Source organism: Grampus griseus, assembly GCF_964374135.1.
Source record: "Grampus griseus genome assembly, chromosome: 5".
Classification (NCBI taxonomy): Eukaryota; Metazoa; Chordata; class Mammalia; order Artiodactyla; family Delphinidae; genus Grampus; species Grampus griseus.
In genome coordinates, this window is record NC_138998.1 from 27,875,723 (window position 1) to 27,894,443 (window position 18,721).

The window sequence follows — 18,721 nt, forward strand, 5'->3', positions numbered from 1 at the left end:
CAAAACTACAATGAGATATCATCTCACACCAGTCAAAATGGCTATCATCAAAAAATCCACAAACAATAAATGCTGGAGAGGGTGTGGAGAGAAGGGAACCATCCTATACTGTTGGTAGGAATGTAAATTGGTACAACCACTATGGAGAACAGTAGGGAGGTTCCTTAAAAAACTAAAAATAGAGCTACCCTATGATCCAGCAATCCCACTCCTGGGCATATATCTGGAGAAAAACATGGTTCAAAAGGATACATGCACCCCAATGTTCATTGCAGCACTGTTTACAATAGCCAAGACATAGAAGCAACCTAAATGTCCATCGACAGAGGAATGGATAAAGAAGATGTGGCACATATATACAATAGAATATTACTCAGCCATTAAAAAGCATAAAATAATGCCATTTGCAGCAACATGGACAGACATAGAGATTGTCATACTGAGTGAAATAAGTCAGACAGAGAAAGAGAAATATCATATGATATCACTTATAAGCGGAATCTAAAAAAAAATGATACAAATGAACTTACAAAACAGAAGCAGACTCACAGACTTAGAGAACAAACTTATGGTTACCGGGGGAAGAATGGGGGGAAGGGATAGTTAGGGAGTCTGGGATTGACATGTACACAGTGCTATATTTAAAATGGATAACCAATAAGGACCTACTGTATAGCACAGGGAACTCTACTCAATATTACATAACAATCAAAATGGGAAAATGATTTGAAAAAGAATAGATACATGTATATGTATAAATGAATCAATTTTCTGTACACCTGAAACTATCACAACATTGTTAACCAATTATACTCCGATATAAAATTAAAAGAGTTAAAAAAATAATGGCTGTTTTGGATCCCTTCAGAGATTTATAGAAACTTAACTTTGGGTAAGGTTACTTGTTTGACATAATGACCTGCTAGAGCATCTTCTGTTAGCTTCCAAATTGTTTCTTTCTACATGGGGTTCAACCTTTCCTGTAGCCACCTCAAGGAAGTGGAACTGCATCAAAAAGTTCCTTCATTTGTCCACTTTTGAGGGGATACCAGCAGAGGCAAGAAAGTCGCTTTGTTGCCAATGCAGCCCAAAGCCATGTACTACACCAAAAGCACACCTGCTATATGCTTAATTCCTGGTCTGACTGGTTGACAGGCTATAATAAGTGCAATACGTTCTGCTGTTTGGTCTGATTTTACCTCAGGTAGAAGACTGTATACTAAAGGAAAGTTTAGATTACTGACAGAATATCCTGCTTGATAACCTCCAGTTTCAGTTTTGAGGTATGATCCATCAACAGATAATATTAGGTCAGAGTCTCAGGAGGGGTCTCTAGTAAATCTGAGTGAGGTCAGAGTGTTTCCTAACTGAAGTAAGACAATCATGAGGCTCCCCTTCTTTTGGTAGAGCAGGGAGAGTGGCTGGATTAAGAGTGTTACAGTAAAGAACAGTAATGTGACAGGGAGAGGGTAATAGTATCTCAGAAGATATTAATTGGCTGGTTGAAAAGTATCTGTTTAGTCATTAGTAATGTCTGTATTGAATGAGGAAGCTTGAAATCAAGCGAGGAGGCTAGAACCTGTTCAGCAGAAGCATCAACAAGTTTTGCAGTAAGAGCTATTGCTCTATGACAAGGGGGATAAACCTTTCCAACAGGGTCAAGGGTGAGAGTATACTAAGCAATGTTTTTGGTTGGTTTTTGATTTTAGAGATTGGGGAAGTAGGTAAACACTAAACTGGCCATTTTAGTGATGTATGCAACTTGCCTCTGACAGACTTCTCCTAACAAAATCCTCATTTTTTTACATCAATCAGGTACTTCTTTCCTTTAGATCTTGAGGATATCAAACTTTTTAAAATGTATATTCATTTAAAAATCTTACCCTTGAAGTTAACTTCTCAAATGGATTGTTTTTCTTCCTTACCTTCTAAAAGTAAAATATTTACTTTTAGGACAATTTTATGTTACTGAAAATTGAGCAAATAGCACACAGTTCAATATATCACACCTCTCCCACACACAGTTCCCCTATTATTAACATCTTGCATTACTATGGTACACTTCTTACAATTGATAAACCAATATTGATAATGTTATAATTAACTAAAGTTCATAGTTTACATTAAGGTTCATCCTTTGTGTTGTATAGTTCTATGGATTTTGTCAAATGGATGATGTCATGCATACATATGTATCACAAAAGGTAGTTTCCTCACCCTACGAATCCCTTGTGCTCCCCCTATTCACTCTCCTCCCTCTGAACCCCTAGCAAACACTGATCTTTTTATGGTCTCTATAGTTTTGCCTTTTTCAGAAATGTTATATACTTGGATTCACACAGTATGTAGTTTTTCAAACTGGCTTCTTTCACTTAGCTATATGCATTTAAGGTTCCTCCATATCTTTTCATGGATTCATAGCTCATTTTTTAAAATCACTGAAAAATGTTTCATCATATGTATAGACCACAGATTTTTTCCCTTTGTCTATAAAGATTTCTTAGTTCCTTACAGTTTTGGGAGCAATGGATTTTTTCTTATTTATTTATATTTATTTTTGAACAACAGTTGATTTAAAATATTACGTTAGTTTTAAGTGTACAACATACTGATCCAATGTTTTATTGATTATCCTCTATTTGAAGTTATTATAAAATATTGTCTATATTCCCTGTACTGTAGAGTATATCCTTGTAGTATTTATTTTATACACAGTAGTTTGTATCTCTTACTACCCTACTCCTATCTTCCCCCTCCCCACTGATAACCATTAGTTTGTTCTCTATATCAGTAGTATGTTCCTCTTTTGTTATTTTCAGTTCTTTGCTTCACTTTTTAAATTACACATATAAGTGATAACATACAGTATTTGCCTTTCTATTGCTGCCTTATTTCACTAAGCATAATGCCCTACAGGTCCATCCATATTGTTGAAAGGGGCAAAATTTCATTCTTTTTTATGTCTGAGTAAAATTCTGGAACAAAGAGTTTTGGCTAGTTCTTATCAACTTGAGTTAAAATCCCAAGGGCTTGTCAGATTGCTTATGCAAAAATAGACACAAGAGTTTTAGTAGTTAGACATGACTAGAGAAAGGCTGTTGAACAGCCTTCTTCAGGATACAGAAGCCCTCTTCACATTTGGGTTCCCCAGGAGAGAGTCTCTGACTGAGAACTTAGTCAATTCATAAAGAGGTGTTTCAATCTCACAAAAACTTAGTACCCATTGTCTGCAATATACAGTTAAAACCAGAAACACTCTCAATTGTCTTTTGTTAAGGATGTAGGATATGTTTGGATCGTCTTTAGTCTATCAGGAAAGATTGTTTTCCCCTTCTGAAATGAGTCATGCTCTAAATAATGGACTGTATTTTGGAAAAATAATAATTATATTTGAAATTTTATGTCTCCTTTTTGCTAAGGCTGGGGCAAGTCAATGGAAACCTTTTACAGGCTTCCTTGTTCTTTGAAAAAACTAGATCATATACACATTGTGTTAGGACTAAACCACAAGGGAAATTTAGATCTTTTAACTCTTGATCAACAACCAGGGAAAAATACAAGGGGGCTCCAGTGTACTCCAGGGGCATGACTGTCCAGGTATGTTGTTGTCCTCTGCAGGTAAAAGCAAAATCGTATTGACTGTCCTGGTCTAGAGGCACACGAAAAAAAGGCAGAGCAAAGATTCATTAGAGTGAAGCAAGTGGCTTCATGTGGAATTGATGACAGGATGGTATTTGGGTTAATTTCTGTCAGGTAGTGAGGTATACATATTTTGTCAATGGCCTTAAGGTCTTGAATAAATCAAAATCCTTCATTTCTTGCTAGATGAGAGTGTTACAAAGGTAGTGCATGGGAAGACCTTTGTAGAAGGCATTCAACTATACATTTCAGCTCTTCTTTTGGCATCAAGGGATATTGTGGGAAGTTTGGGTAATGGTTTTGTAGAATGTATCTGAACTTTAATAAGTTCTGCTCCCATTATCTTTACTACGTCAGTGAAATTTCTAACTTATAAAGGTCAGATGTTGTGTCAAGACATTTATCTGGAGTATCTATCAAATATAATGCGGAATGTAAAGGTATATTCACACCAGATACAATTGATTATGAATAGAGAGCTCCTCTGAAAACTCAAGAAATAGTCCCTCTGGTGTGCTTCTAATGTAACAATTCTATGTGTAAAGTTAAGTTCTACCTTGTTAGATTGGCAAGTGTGTTGTCATGGAGCAGGAAGGAATGTTTCCAGTCAGAGGGCTCAAGGGTTACATATAAAGGCTGAGAGACAGGGAAAATCTGTGCATTATTTGAAATACTGATCACGTGTGTGGGACGTTTATGCCAAGGAAGAGGCTGAGCCAAGGTGGCAGGGCTTGTTATAGAAAGAGTAGCAGTTGCACTGATTTCTATTGGAAATGTTTCAGGTATGATTTTTAGGAGACTTTGCCCAACTTTTCAGGCTTGTTATTGAACCCTTAGGTTTATTGTGGTAAGAGAGATCCTGCAGGTCCTTTCCTGGGTCAGTCCAGTCTGCTTTGCCATCAAGAAATGCGCATCGGGCAGTTTGACCAATATGTGCATGAGTGATTTGTGTCAAGACAAGTCTGGGGCTTATGCACCCAAAAGAACGCTGAATTCTTCTCTGAATATTTGCTAGTGTTGTCTGAATTTAGAGACATTTTTACAAATAGCTCTTAATTCAGCTCAGGTCCAAGGTTTAAACTCTGAAGTTGTCTGAATACCTGGTGCATGGGGGTGGATCTTCAGAGGCAGCTAGCATTATGGGTTCTTGAGAGCTTTGTTGGAGAAAGAAAGGGAACCTGGACAAGGGTAATTAACGGAGGAGTCTGGAATTCAGAAGGAGAGAGAATGGCAGGAGAAGAGGCAGGGGGAGATTTGCGAAAGGCAACTGGAGGACTTAATAGAGAAATAAAAGTCTAGTTGTTTTTCAAATTGGTCATTAGCTTTGGCCAGAAAATGTTTTAATGAAGCAGCTTTTGATTCAGAGTTTTGTTTGGAAGCCTCCTTATACCAAATCAAAATATGCCGCCCATTGAAACTGAGAAATCTTCTCCCCTTCTTATCGAAGGAGCCTCTCAAATGCACAATTTTGTTCAAGCCAAATCCTCCTTAGTGAAGCTATGAGGAGTTGAGTGAGATGACGTGTAAGAAGCAGGCATCTTTCCTGGAAGAGTAGAAGCTCTACATTTAAACTACCCCATAAGAGCTGGCAATGGTGGATAAATGAGGTACTTGTACATCTCATGACTTAGGCCCCAACGTGACTTCTCTGAATGCAGACTTCAGAGCCTCCACCACCTGACATCAAAGAGAACACTCTTTCTGGATTAAAGCCAAACTTTCAGGGCAAAAGAAAATCAGGAGAAGAAAACCTCATTTGGTTTTATTGAATACCCACTGCAAAGTGTGTGCCAATGGATGCCAGTCTGATGAGAATGGAGTTCTGCCATTTGCAACAACGTGGATGGACCTAGAGTGTATTCTGCCTAATGAAATTAGTCAGACAGAGAAAGACATATACTCTATGCTATCACTCATATGTGGAAGCTAAAAAATAAAACAAATAAATGCATAGAATGAAACAGAAACAGACTCACATAAGAGAACAAAGTAGTGGTTGTCACCGGACAGAGGGGAGAGAGGAACAAGATAGGGCAAAGGACTGAGAGATTAAAACTACTGTGTATACAGTAAGTAAGGAACAAGGACATATTGTACAGCAGAGGAAAATATACCCATTTTTTGTAATAACGTTAACTGGAATACAATCTATAAAAATATTGAATTATTTTGTTGTGCACCAAAAACTAATATTGTAAATCAACTATACTTCAAAAAAACAAAAGAAAAAGAAAGGGATGACCCTATTGACTATACCAGTCAACCTGGAGGGTTGAAGTAATATCCAATAAAAAAGATTAAGGAGGGACTTCCCTGGTGGCGCAATGGTTAAGAATCCGTCTGCCAATGCAGGGGTCACGGGTTCGAGCCCTGGTCCAGGAAGATCCCACATGCCACAGAGCAGCTAATCCCATGCACCACAACTGCTGAAGCCTGCGTGCCACAACTACAGAAGCCCACACGCCAAGAGCCCATGCTCCCCAACAAGAGAAGCCACCGCAAGGAGAAGCCCGCGCACCGCAACGAACAGCAGCTCCAGCTCGTCGCAACTAGAGAAAGCCTGCACACGGCAACGAAGACCCAACGCAACCAAAAATAAATGAATAAAAATAAATAAATAAATACATTGATTTTTTCAAAAGATTAAGGAAAAATAAGATGTAAGAGGCTTGTGAAAAAAAGACACATACTCTCATTATTTGGAGAGATCTTTATCAGTCAAGCAAGAGAATCTACAGAGAAGTGGTTACAGAAATTATGTAATTTTGCTGGATATCAGACCAATATAAGAGCAAATTATTTCTATATGCTAGTAGTAATGTACAAAACCTATTTGGGATCTTAGAAGTATAAAACACAGAATCTTTAGAATTACAAACTTTTCCAGGACAAGAGAAATATATTAAAAGAATATAAGAAGAATGGAAAACAGTTGGCTCTTTTGGGAAAATACCACCCCAAACCCAGCAATAAAGTTAAACCATTTGCCAACCTGCTCATTCACAAAGAGGAGGGCGCCTGATCATTTTTCCCCATCCTGTGTTCTGTATCCAACAAAGATTTGTCCACATACAACTACTGGCTAGATTCCCCCAAAGGGGCTAGAGCTGCCATCCAGAAACGGTCAAACTGGGTAGAGGGTTGTTGTAAACTAGTCTGGACACTAGGTCCAAACCCCTGTAAACAAAACAAATTTAGCAATTACTCTATTAAGGGGGTTGGGGGGAACAGGGGTATTGGCAGCGGTAGGGTGCCCGGAAAAGGATGGCTTTTTAGAGAGAAGTGCTGGCGCTTAGGTTTGAAGCGAATGGGAGGGGGGTTGAGCTGCTTAAGGGTGCCCTCCCTAGAGAAAATTTAAGGAGCAGTCTGGCTGTCGGAAAGCAGACTGTATTTCAAGCGGCTTTTCTTTGCCCGGGTGAGCTTCCTTTCAGGTGTTTTAGTCAGTCACTGATCAGAATTCTGCAGTGCAGCCTGCATCCATAAAGCATCTGTTCATATGATTCTTACGGTGTGTGCAAGGTACACACAGCCAATATCAGAAGACTCTCTCCTGGTCCCCGTTGAGTTGGCCAGGAATTGTGGGAGGCAGTTGATTAAGGGAACAGGCATTTCCGGATCTTGCGTGGAGGACCATGAGGGCGCTGGGGACGCTGGTGAGGACCTGGACTTGGAGAGTGAGGTAGAGGTTGGAGTGGTGAGTCAGGGAAGGGCTCTAGAAGGTGCAAGTCCAGGTTGTCGTCGTGGTGAGGAGAGCGTCTCTCTGGACTAGTGTTGGGGGTCCGAGGGGACGGCTCTGAGGCTTGGCCCAACAGGTGGAAGCCAGACATACATCCAGCCGAGGGGTGGAGCCCAGCGACTGAGACTGCAGCAGCATCTGTCCCAGCCGGCAGGAAGTCGGCGTCAGCATCCGCATCCTCCTCGTTGACCTCTTCTTGGCAGGCGATCTCTGGGACAGCTGCGCACAAGAATCCCGGCTCCGGGGCCATGTACTCCCCGGGACGGCTCAGGAAAGCGCCCCGTCCCAGGCCCTGTCCCCACGGGCCTTCCACACCCGGGCCCAGGAGGGCCGCAGGGACCAGCATGAGGATATGATCACCGAGAGACACTTGCAGCACGGACGTTGGCTCGGACTCCAGCAGCAGGTCGACGTCGTCCAGGGGCACGTGCAGGGCACAGCCGGCGGGCAGGACCACCACGAAGATGAGCGTGTCCACGGTCGGGGGCCAGGTCAGGTTGTCCAGGCTGGGCGCCGCCCTGGACTTGGACTTGGACTCGGGGCCCGCGGGCTCCTCCGTTCGCCGGCGCTTGGCAGGGCCCGGTCCTCCGGGATGCGGTCCCCACCGGTCCGCAGGGGAGGCGCTGGGGCTACGGGGCCGGCTGCCCATCTTCTCAATGTGGCCGCGGGCCTGGGGCCTGGCAGAAGGCGAGGAAGGGCTGGGTCCTGCAGGCAGTGACAGATCGGTTTGACAGGGGAGGCCGAAGCAGGGCGGTGGGGCGCAGGACTGCGGGACGAAAGAGGAGCCTTCGGAGCTCTGGCGGCGCCTCTCGGGATCCCTCAGTCCTGGCTTCTAGGGGAGCTGCTGGGCTCGGCTTTGCTTGTGTGAATCTTCAGGCCTTCACGTGGACTGGTTTGCGCAGGAGTGGGCCGAGGATGTTGGGAGCGACGCCGGCGGAACCTGAGTCGCAAAGCATCCTCACGCTAAGCTCCGCCCCCTCCTAGGCTCCGCCCCTAGAAGTGGAGGCCTCTGTGTTGCCCAGTAGCCCCGGCTGTGGTGGATAGTTTACTCTAGAGAAATACTTCCATAGGCCTCAAGGGGGCGGAGCAATCGTGCCGCTCTAGGACTAGGCTTCCTGGGTCGAGTTCCTGGCTTTCCTTGCGTTGACCTCAGATACGGAAAACCTTAACCGGAAAACTTATTCAAGTTCAAGTCCCACCAGTGGAGCGCTGCACCAGGACAGTGAGATGTAGTTCCCTCGTCCCCTGAGACCTCGCCCTGGAAGTGACCTTTTAACTTCTTTTGGTCCAATAGTGAGGTGATTTTTTTTTTAACATCTTTATTGGGGTATAATTGCTTTACAATGGTGTGTTAGTTTCTGCTTTATAACAAAGTGAATCAGTTATACATATACATATGTTCCCATATCTCTTTCCTCTTGCGTCTCCCTCCCTCCCAGCCTCCCTATCCCACCCCTCCAGGCGGTCACAAAGCACGGAGCCGATATCCCTGTGCCATGCGGCTGCTTCCCACTAGCTATCTACCTTACGTTTGTTAGTGTATATATGTCCATGCCTCTCTCTCGCCCTGTCACAGCTCACCCTTCCCCCTCCCCATATCCTCAAGCCCGTTCTCCAGTAGGTCTGTGTCTTTATTCCTGTCTTACCCCTAGGTTCTTCATGACATTTTTTCCCTTAAATTCCATATATATGTTAGCATACGGTATTTGTCTTTTTCTTTCTGACTTACTTCACTCTGTATGACAGACTCTAGGTCTATCCACGTGAGGTGAATTTTTGGATGACATCCTTAAGCCTCTCCTTGCCTGTGATGTCAATGACTGTCAGATCCCTGAAGGTGGTTGCCAAGAGAAGGTGTGGCTCGACTGCCTAACCAGTGTTAATAGGAGAAAACATCCAATAATGATTCTGGAATAGGTAATACTTTCATATGGTTTCAGAGGAAGGTGAAACATCTCCCTCCCTGTCCTTTAACCACGTGATTGCTCACTTTGGCCCTTTTTACAAAATAGCTTATATGTTCTCATTTTGAGGGCCACATAGCATTCCTTTGTACTGAATTCCATTTAAATCAGGCTTCTCTCGATGGGTGTTCAAGCTACTGGTTTGTGAATTGGCAGACACTGGCCTTCTCTGGCCAATTGGTGTGAAATGCAGATTCTTTGCTGCATCGCAGAACCACTGCTCAGAATGCCTGGAGTCATGGGCGTAGGAATTCTCCTTAAGCACCTCCACAAAGATTCTGTTTTGTGAGGAAGTTTAAGATCACTGCATTTGTTTTCATTCAGCATTTGAGGGGTTCAGGAATAGGACAGTTTATGGTTGAGGTCACGTCCCAGCCTGTTAGTGACAGTCATGAAGGGAACTCAAACTTCCTGGGCCTGCCTTGAGGGGTTTCCCCTACACTCCTGGCCTGCATCCACTCTCCTGGCTGCACTTCCGGTGTTTCAGCCACGGGCCAAGAAATTCCCCTGCTTAGGTCAGGATGCTGGCTGGGGGAACTTACAGGGGCTGTACACTGGCATAGGGGGCCCTGCCAGGAACCTGGGTTCTCGTGGGGTGAATGTGGATGCCACTGGCACCTTCCTCTATGTTCCCAGGTGATGGGAGCCGTTGCTGTGCGCCTGTTGTTTGGACAGAGGGCGGGGTGGGGAGATGTTGGGGAGCTTGCAGGAAACAACTACTTTTGTCCTGGAGAATTCTGTTGGCGAAGCTTGAATATCCCATGGTCGGGGAATGTTCATTGGGGGCTCCATTCAGGAGAGTGAGTGTGAACATGCTGTGTTTTAGGGTCCAGAAGGAGGAACCCAAACTTGGCCAGGACACAGGGTGGGGCTCGGGGCTGTTGGCCTGGCCAGGGATGGGGCCCTGAATGTGGCGGCTCCTGTCCCAGCCTGCTGCCACCTCTTGTCCACGGCTCTCCTGACCTCAGTAGTCTCACATCTGGGCTCATCATTGTCCTGGGCCCTGTGAATCCTCACTGTGAGCTCCCCTCCCAAGGGAATGTTGTCCTGTCCTGAGACAAAGGTAGTTACCGGGGTCCTGGCATAGTCGCACCTGATTTCCTCCTCTGGTCAGCCCCTTTCTTTCTTTCTTTCTTTCTTTCTTTTAATTGGCCGTGCGGCGAGGCCTTCTGGGATCTTAGTTCCCCGACCAGGGATTGAACCCGTCCCCACTGCAGTGAACGCTTGGAGTTCTAACCACTGGACCACCAGGGAATGCCCATGGTCAGGCACGGGCAAGTCATTTCACCTTCACCGACCTCAGTTTCCTTACATGTGAAACGGGGAGAATGCCATCTACTCTGCAGGGGGGTTGTGAGATAATGTATGTAAAATGTTCTTGGAACACAGTAAGTGCTTAGTAAATAGTAACTATTTACTGTCTTTCCCACTTGACATTGTCAGCCCTGTTCTCATCATCTTGAACAGTGCCTGGCATGTAGCCAACATCCAGTGAATGGTAAACAATATCATCATCATCCTAAAAAGGGGTCTGATATGCTAGAAAGTACTGGTCCAGGTGTTTTCAGGGCATAACATCTATAAAATTGAGGAATGGCTTGCCAAGCACCAGATCAGATATCTTTCCTTCTGCCTTATTTTTGTTTACTCTAAGATGTCCAAAGACTGTCAGGATGGATTATCAGGCCTACTCATTGGGCTTTCTTGGTGTCATTCCAACCTGACTATCCAATCAACATGAACTACTTGAACCACTGTGGGGGCGGAATTAGCAAATAAATCCCGGTTCTGGGTAGGTTACAAGATGGCTGCCAATCGTCCATCTGTTGAGGGCTACTCTGCTATCCCCGTAGAATGCATAACTAGCTTTTTTTTTTTTTTTTAGTGGGCATAACTAGCTTTTAAAAAATTCCTATTTATGTTTATTCACTTTAGGAAAAATACCTGAATACATATTTTAGAATATCTAAACAGCATAGTTAAAGCTGGAGCTCCCTTCAACTCCCCACAAACTGCCAATCCAGTATTGATGTGACAAGATCCTTTTCTATGGACTTACAAACATAACACAGAGGACTTGTTTTCTTCCCGAATGGCAAAGTATTGTGGGTCTTTTTCTGCAATATGTTGGATCTTATTGCTGTTTGGTATTGTCATCCACAAAGTACATTATCCCTCTGTCTTTAATTGGAGAGACCTTTTCCAACATGCAAAACAGGCTTTTACATGAAAATGTTGTATAAGAAAAGGCAGCTTCAAACATCTCTTGTACAGCAACACCTGTCTTTGCCTGAAGCAGAATGAGGTACTGGCCCACTCACTCTCTGCTTACCTCACAGTAATACTGGTAATTCTGGTATATTATGTTGTGCTTTCTTTACTTCCTGAACATGTTACTGAGTGGCGAATTGCATTGAATTAGTGATGCTATCCCAATGATTTGATACGATGATGGCCTGTGTTGTCCCACGATTATTAATCATTTACTATTTTAAGAATGACAAAACTGTCACTGAAGTAGTTATTTGGGCTTTTAAAGGCTGAGGCTGAAGCCAAATGCAGTTTGGCTTTTTTTGTTTTTTTTAACCAAGGACTTTAGCTTCTGTGTTATAAGTGACAGACAGTGATTTCTGTATCTTAATTGTGAATTCAGCTTTCTTATGGAATTCTCTTATTTTTTTCAGTTATTTTTTTTAGTTTTACAATTATATGGTTTGCAAATGGTCTTATTTTTCTTCCCTTTAAGATTTTAAACATCTAATTTCTTTCTCTTGTCTGATTTTGTTGGCTAGTATCGCCAGTACAATGTCAAATATTATTGGAAAAGTGGCATCTTTTCTTGTTCTAGACTTTGGTGGGACTCCTGCTACTGTTTGCCTATTAAGTATATTGTTCAGAAATAAATGTCATGTCAAAGAATTATCAATCTCCTCCTGTTTTATTGAATATTTAATGCGTTCTTTTGAAATATTTCCAAACTTATAGAAACAGTGCAAAAACAATATAAAGAATTCTCATTTATCCTCTATTAACTTTTTTTTTTTTTTTTTTTTGGCGGTACGCGGGCCTGTCACTGCTGTGGCCTCTCCCATTGCAGAGCACAGGCTCTGGACGCGCAGGCTTAGCGGCCATGGCTCACGGGCCCAGCCGCTCCGCGGCATGTGGGATCCTCCCAGACCGGGGCACGAACCCGTGTCCCCTGCATCAGCAGGCGGACTCTCAACCACTGCACCACCAGGGAAGCCTTCCTGTATTAACTTTTAACACTTTGCCACATTTGCTTTATCATTCTTTATTCCTGTCTCTCAGAAAGACCACAGGATATGTATGTTTATATAGACAGATAAAAATACACATACATAAATATTTGTTCCTTGAATCATTAGAGAGTAAGTTGTATATATTCAGACCCTTTCTCCAGAATTACTCAGTGTGTATTTCCTAACACGAATATTCTCTCATATATATTTTAGAACAGTTATCAAATTTTAAAACATTTAATATTGCTGCCATGCTTTAATCCATAGTCCATTTTCCAATTTTGTCAATTATATTAACAATATCCTTTATTAAATATCTCTATCTATTTAAAAATTTTAAATTTGCTATTATTTTTCCTTCCAGCTTTGAGATATTATTGACACACAGCACTGTTTGTTTAAGGTGTACAGGATAATGATTTGACTTATACACATCATGAAATGATTACCACAATAAGTTTAGTTAAGGTCCCTCATCTCGTATAGGTATACAAAATTAAAGAAATAGAAAAAGAATGTTTTCTTGTGATGAGAACTCTTTAGATTTATTCTCTTAACCTTAGTGTATAACATACAGCAGTGCTAATTATAGTTAGTGTGCTATACATTACATCCCTTGTATTTATTTATCCTATAAGTAGAAGTTTGTACCTTTGGTCTACTTTCATCCAATTAACCACCCCCCTTTTTCTCTTTTTTCTTTTTTTTTTTTTTTTGCCTATAAGATGCATGTCAGGATCATGCATTTCTTTCAGGTGTCATGTCTCCTTAGTTAACTTTTTTTCTGGAATAGTTCCTTAGCCTTCTGTTGTTTTTCAAGCCATTAATATTTTTGAAAATTATAGGTAGTGATTTCTTAGTGTTCCTCAATTTGAGATTCTCTGATGTTTCCTCATGATAAGCGTAAAATTATATAAATATTTTTGCCTTGAATACTAATAAGTAATCCTGTGTCTTTCTCTGGAGACACATCATATCCATTTGTTCCTTACAGGTGATGTTATTTTTTCTTTTTTCAATTTAATGTTATTAGTAAAGTTATGGAGTTGGGTAATCATCACCACAGCCAGTTTTAGAACATCTTCATTACCTCAGAAAGTTCCCTTATGCCTATCTGCATTAAATCATTTCTCAAAACCCCAGACCAAGGTAATCGCTGATTGCCTCTGTCTATAAATTTGCCTTTTTACTGGATATTTCATAGAAATGAATCATTCAATGTGTAGTCGTTTGCATCTGGCTTGTTTCAGCTAATATACTGTTTTGGTAGTTTATTCCTGTTGTAGTAGCTGTTATTCATGGTTTATCCATGCTGTAGCATGTTGTATATGTTGTTCTTTCATTTTACTTGAGGAGTAGTATCTCTTGTATGGAAATACCACATTTGCATTTCCATACATTCATCAGTATTTGGACATTTGGATTATTTCTATTTGGGGGCTATTATAAGTAATGCTGCTATGAACACTCCTATACGTGTTTTTTGGGGACATATGTTTTCAGGTCTCTTGCACAGATTCCAAGGAATGGAATTCTTGGGTCAAATGGCAAGTTTATGTTCCACTTAAAAGTAAACCCATGGAATGGTTTTCCAAAATGGCTGTACAGTTCGACGTTCTCATAAGCAATGCATGTGGGTTTCACTCTTTCCTCATTCTCACTAGCACTTGGTATTGTCTGTCTTTTTTTGATTATAAACATTCTCGTGAGTGTGTTTTGGTATGTCATCATGGCTTTAACTTGCATTTCTCTAATGACTAATGCCATTGAATATCTTCTCATGAGTGTATTAGCTAAGCCTATGTTGTGTATCTTTTATGGTTAAATATCTATTCAAATCTTTTCTCCATTTAAAAATTCTCTCATTTGCCTTATTTTTGAGCTGTAATAGTTCTTTATATATTCTGGATACAATATTCTGGATTCTGATATGTGATTGCACATATTTTCTCCCATTGTATGGACTTTCCTCCATTGTTTCATTGAGATATAATTGACATATAACATTATATTAGTTTTAGGTGTATTTAAAAGTTTTTTATTTTTTAATGACTTTTGATGTGCATGTGTTTAAAATTTTGTTGACTCTCAAAATACCAAGTTTAAAAAATGGATTGTAGGGACTTCCCTGGTGGCACAGTGGTTGAGAGTCCGCCTGCCGATGCAGGAGACACGGGTTCGTGCCCCGGTCCGGGAGGATCCCACATGCCGTGGAATGGCTGTGTCCATGAGCCATGGCCACTGAGCCTGCGCGTCTGGAGCCTGTGCTCCGCAATGGGAGAGGCCACAACAGTGAGAGGCCCACGTACCACCCAAAAAAAAATGGATTGTAAATTTGGTGTTGTATCTAAGAACCTTCTGCCCAACCAAGGTCATAAAGATTCCCCCCCTTTTTTTTGAAGAAATTAATAGTTTTAGTTTTTACATCTACATCTTTGATCCAGTTTGTGGTTTTGTGTGTGGGTATGGTGTCAACTAATAGTTTAAGGGTTTTTTTGAATGTGATGACTCAATTGTTAAAAAAGACTATGCCTTTTACATTTAATTGTCTTGGCACTTTTGTCAGAACTAAATTGACCATCAATGTAAAGATTTGTTTCTGACTCATAATTCTATTCCATTGACCTGTTGTATGACTATTCATGTGCCAATAGCACACTGTCTTGATTACTGTATCTTTTGAGTAAGATTTGAAACTTAGTAGTGTAAGTCCATCAATACAACTGCTACTCTTTCTGTAATAAACACTGCCTCCTTTGCTCAGCCTCTTCTTTGGTGTAAACGTCCCACACACGTGATCAGTATTTCAAATAATGCACAGATTTTCCCTGTCTCCCAGCCTTTATATGTAACCCTTGAGCCCTCTGACTGGAAACATTCCTTCCTGCTCCATGACAACACACTTGCCAATCTAACAAGGTAGAACTTAACTTTACACATAGAACCGTTATATTAGAAGCACACCAGAGGGACTATTTCTTGAGTTTTGAGATGAGTTCTCTATTCATAATCAATTGTATCTGGTGTGAATATACCTTTACATTCCGCATTATATTTGATAGATACTCCAGATAAATGTCTTGACACAACATCTGACCTTTATGAGTTAGAAATTTCACTGACGTAGAAAAGATAATGGGAGCAGAACTTATTAAAGTTCAGATACATTCTACAAAACCATTACCCAAACTTCCCACAATATCCCTTGATGCCAAAAGAAGAGCTGAAATGTATAGTTGAATGCCTTCTACAAAGGTCTTCCCATGCACTACCTTTGTAACACTCTCATCTAGCAAGAAATGAAGGATTTTGATTTATTCAAGACCTTAAGGCCATTGACAAAATATGTATACCTCACTACCTGACAGAAATTAACCCAAATACCATCCTGTCATCAATTCCACATGAAGCCACTTGCTTCACTCTAATGAATCTTTGCTCTGCCTTTTTTTCGTGTGCCTCTAGACCAGGACAGTCAATACGATTTTGCTTTTACCTGCAGAGGACAACAACATACCTGGACAGTCATGCCCCTGGAGTACACTGGAGCCCCCTTGTATTTTTCCCTGGTTGTTGATCAAGAGTTAAAAGATCTAAATTTCCCTTGTGATTTAGTCCTAACACAATGTGTATATGATCTAGTTTTTTCAAAGAACAAGGAAGTCTGTAAAAGGTTTCCATTGACTTGCCCCAGCCTTAGCAAAAAGGAGACATAAAATTTCAAATATAATTATTATTTTTCCAAAATACAGTCCATTATTCAGAGCATGACTCATCTCAGGAGGGAAAAACATCCAAAAAAGTTCACAATGGGCAGAGGGTAGTCAAACTATCACGGACACTAGGGACAAAACCATGTAGACAAAAGAAATTTAGCAATTACTCTACCGAACAGAAAAGGAGTGGAAGGGGCAGTGGTAGGGTGCCTGGGAAAGGATGGCTTTTTAGAGAAAAGTGCTGTCGCTTAAGTTTGAAGCAAACTGTGAGGTGGAGGGGGGTAGAGCTGCTTAAGAGTGACCGCCCTAGAGAAAATCTAAGGAGCAGTCTGGTTGTAAGGAAGCAGACTGTATTTCAAGTGGCTTTTCTTTGCCCGGGTGAGCTTCCTTTCAGGTGTTTTAGTCAGTCACTGATCAGAATTCTGCAGTGCAGCCTGCATCCATAAAGCATCTGTTCATATGATTCTTACGGTGTGTGCAAGGTACACACAGCCAATATCAGAAGACTCTCTCCTGGTCCCCGTTGAGTTGGCCAGGAATTGTGGGAGGCAGTTGATTCAGGGAACAGGCATTTCTGGGTCTTGCGGGGAGGACCATGAGGGCGTTGGGGACGCTGGTGAGGACCTGGACTTGGAGAGGGAGGTATAGGTTGGAGCGGTGAGTCGGTGAAGGGCTCCAGAAGGTGCAAGTCCAGGTTGTCGTCGTGGTGAGAGCGTCTCTCTGGACTGGGGTTGGGGGTCCAAGGGGACGGCTCTGAGACTAGGCCCAACAGGTCGAAGCCAGGCACACTTCCAGTGGAAGGGCGGAGCCCAGCAACGGAGCCGGCTGTGGCATCCATCCCGGGTGGCAGGAACTCAGCATCCGTGTCCGCATCCTCCTCTTTGGCCTCTTCTTGGCAGGAGATCTCTGGGACAGCTGCGCACAAGAATCACTGCTCCAGGGCAAGGTACTCCCCGGGAGCACTCAGTTAAGCACCCTGTTCCAGGCCCTGTCCCAAGGGGTGTTGGATGCCCGAGCCCACCAGGGCCTTAGGGATGCGATCTCCGAGAGACACTTGCCTCACGGACGCTGGCTCGGGCTCCAGTACTACGTCGACGTCGTCCAGGGGCACGTGCAGGGCACAGCCGGCGGGCAGGACCACCACGAAGATGAGCGTGTCCACGGTCGGGGGCCAGGTCAGGTTGTCCAGGCTGGGCGCCGCCTTGTACTTGGACTCGGGCCCCACGGTATCCTCCATTAGCGGCGCTTGGCAGGGCCCGGTCCTACAGGATGCGGTCCCCACCGGTCCGCAGTGGAGGCGCTGGGGCTGCGGGGCCGGCTGCCCATCATCTCAATGGCGGCGCGGGCGGCGCTCCCTGGGCCAGGCAAAGAGCGAGGTGGAGTCGGTCCTGCAGGCAGTGACTCCTGGTTGACAGCTGAGGCGGGCCAGGTCTCTGTGGTGCAAGACTAGGCAATGCGGTTCGAAACTCCGGAGCTCAGGGGGCCCCTCTCGGTCCTGGCTTCTAGGGGAGCTGCTGGGCTTGGCTTTGCGTGTGTGAATCTTCAGGTCCTCACGTGGAGTGGTTTGCGCAGGAGTGGGCTAAGGATGTTGTGAGTGATGCCGGCAGAACCTGAGTCGCAAAGCATCCTCAAGCTAAGCCCCGCCCCTTCCTAGGCTCCGCCCCTAGACGTGGAGGCCTCTGTGTTGCCAAATAGCCCTGGCAGTGGTGGGAGGTTTACTCTAGAGAAATACTTTTATAGGCCTCAGGGGGGCGGAGCAATCGTGCGGCTCTAGGACTTGGCTTCCTGTGTCGAATTCTTGGCTTTCCTCGTGTTGACATCAGATGTAGAAATCCTCAGCCAGAAAACCGATTAAATTTCAAGTCCCACCAGTGGAACATTGCACCAGGACAGTGAGATGCAGTTCCCTTGTCCCCTGAGACCTCGCCCTGGAAGTGACCTTTTATCTTCTTTTGGTCCAAAAGTGGAGTGTGTTGGGGATGGCATCCCTAAGCTTCTGTTTACCTGGGTTGTTAATGACTGTCAGATCCTCCCAGCGGTGTCGAAAGGGAAAGAGATGTTAGGATTGAGGGTCTTAATTGCAGTCACTGCAGGATCAACTTATATATCTATCAGTTTAGCATGATGGTCATTGTTATACTTCCATTAACTAAACCAACAGTTCACATTCTCTAAATCGACCTACACTACACTTGAGAGGTGTATCTGTTGTAGTCCAATTGACAAACGATGAAAAGGTCATGCCAAAGGAAGAAGCAATTGGCTAGAGCCCGGAACTAGCAGATCTGGGTCTGACGCATCGGGCTCCCCTCAAGATGATGCAGGCGGCAGCGCCTTTGATCTGGGTGTCACTTTAAAGGTAAGTCTACCGGCAGATGGTACTGGTAAAGGGAAGGTGTGTCCCAA

At 43.1% G+C, this 18,721-nt stretch overlaps 1 protein-coding gene and 1 pseudogene across 2 annotated transcripts; both read right to left on the reverse strand.

Moving 5' to 3' along the window:
• Positions 1-7,232: 7,232 nt before the first annotated feature.
• LOC309823010 (proline-rich protein 23C-like) lies at positions 7,233-8,024 on the reverse strand (the record flags this gene model as incomplete). The annotated part of the gene is made up of 1 exon (XM_082655123.1): positions 7,233-8,024. One exon carries the CDS (start codon positions 8,022-8,024, stop codon positions 7,233-7,235), a length of 792 nt encoding a protein of 263 aa, XP_082511249.1.
• An 8,757-nt stretch (positions 8,025-16,781) lies between these two features.
• On the reverse strand, positions 16,782-17,644 carry LOC309823102 (proline-rich protein 23C-like; annotated as a pseudogene). Its single transcript has one exon. The product of its transcript is annotated as a proline-rich protein 23C-like (transcript).
• Between the last annotated feature and the right edge of the window lie 1,077 nt (positions 17,645-18,721).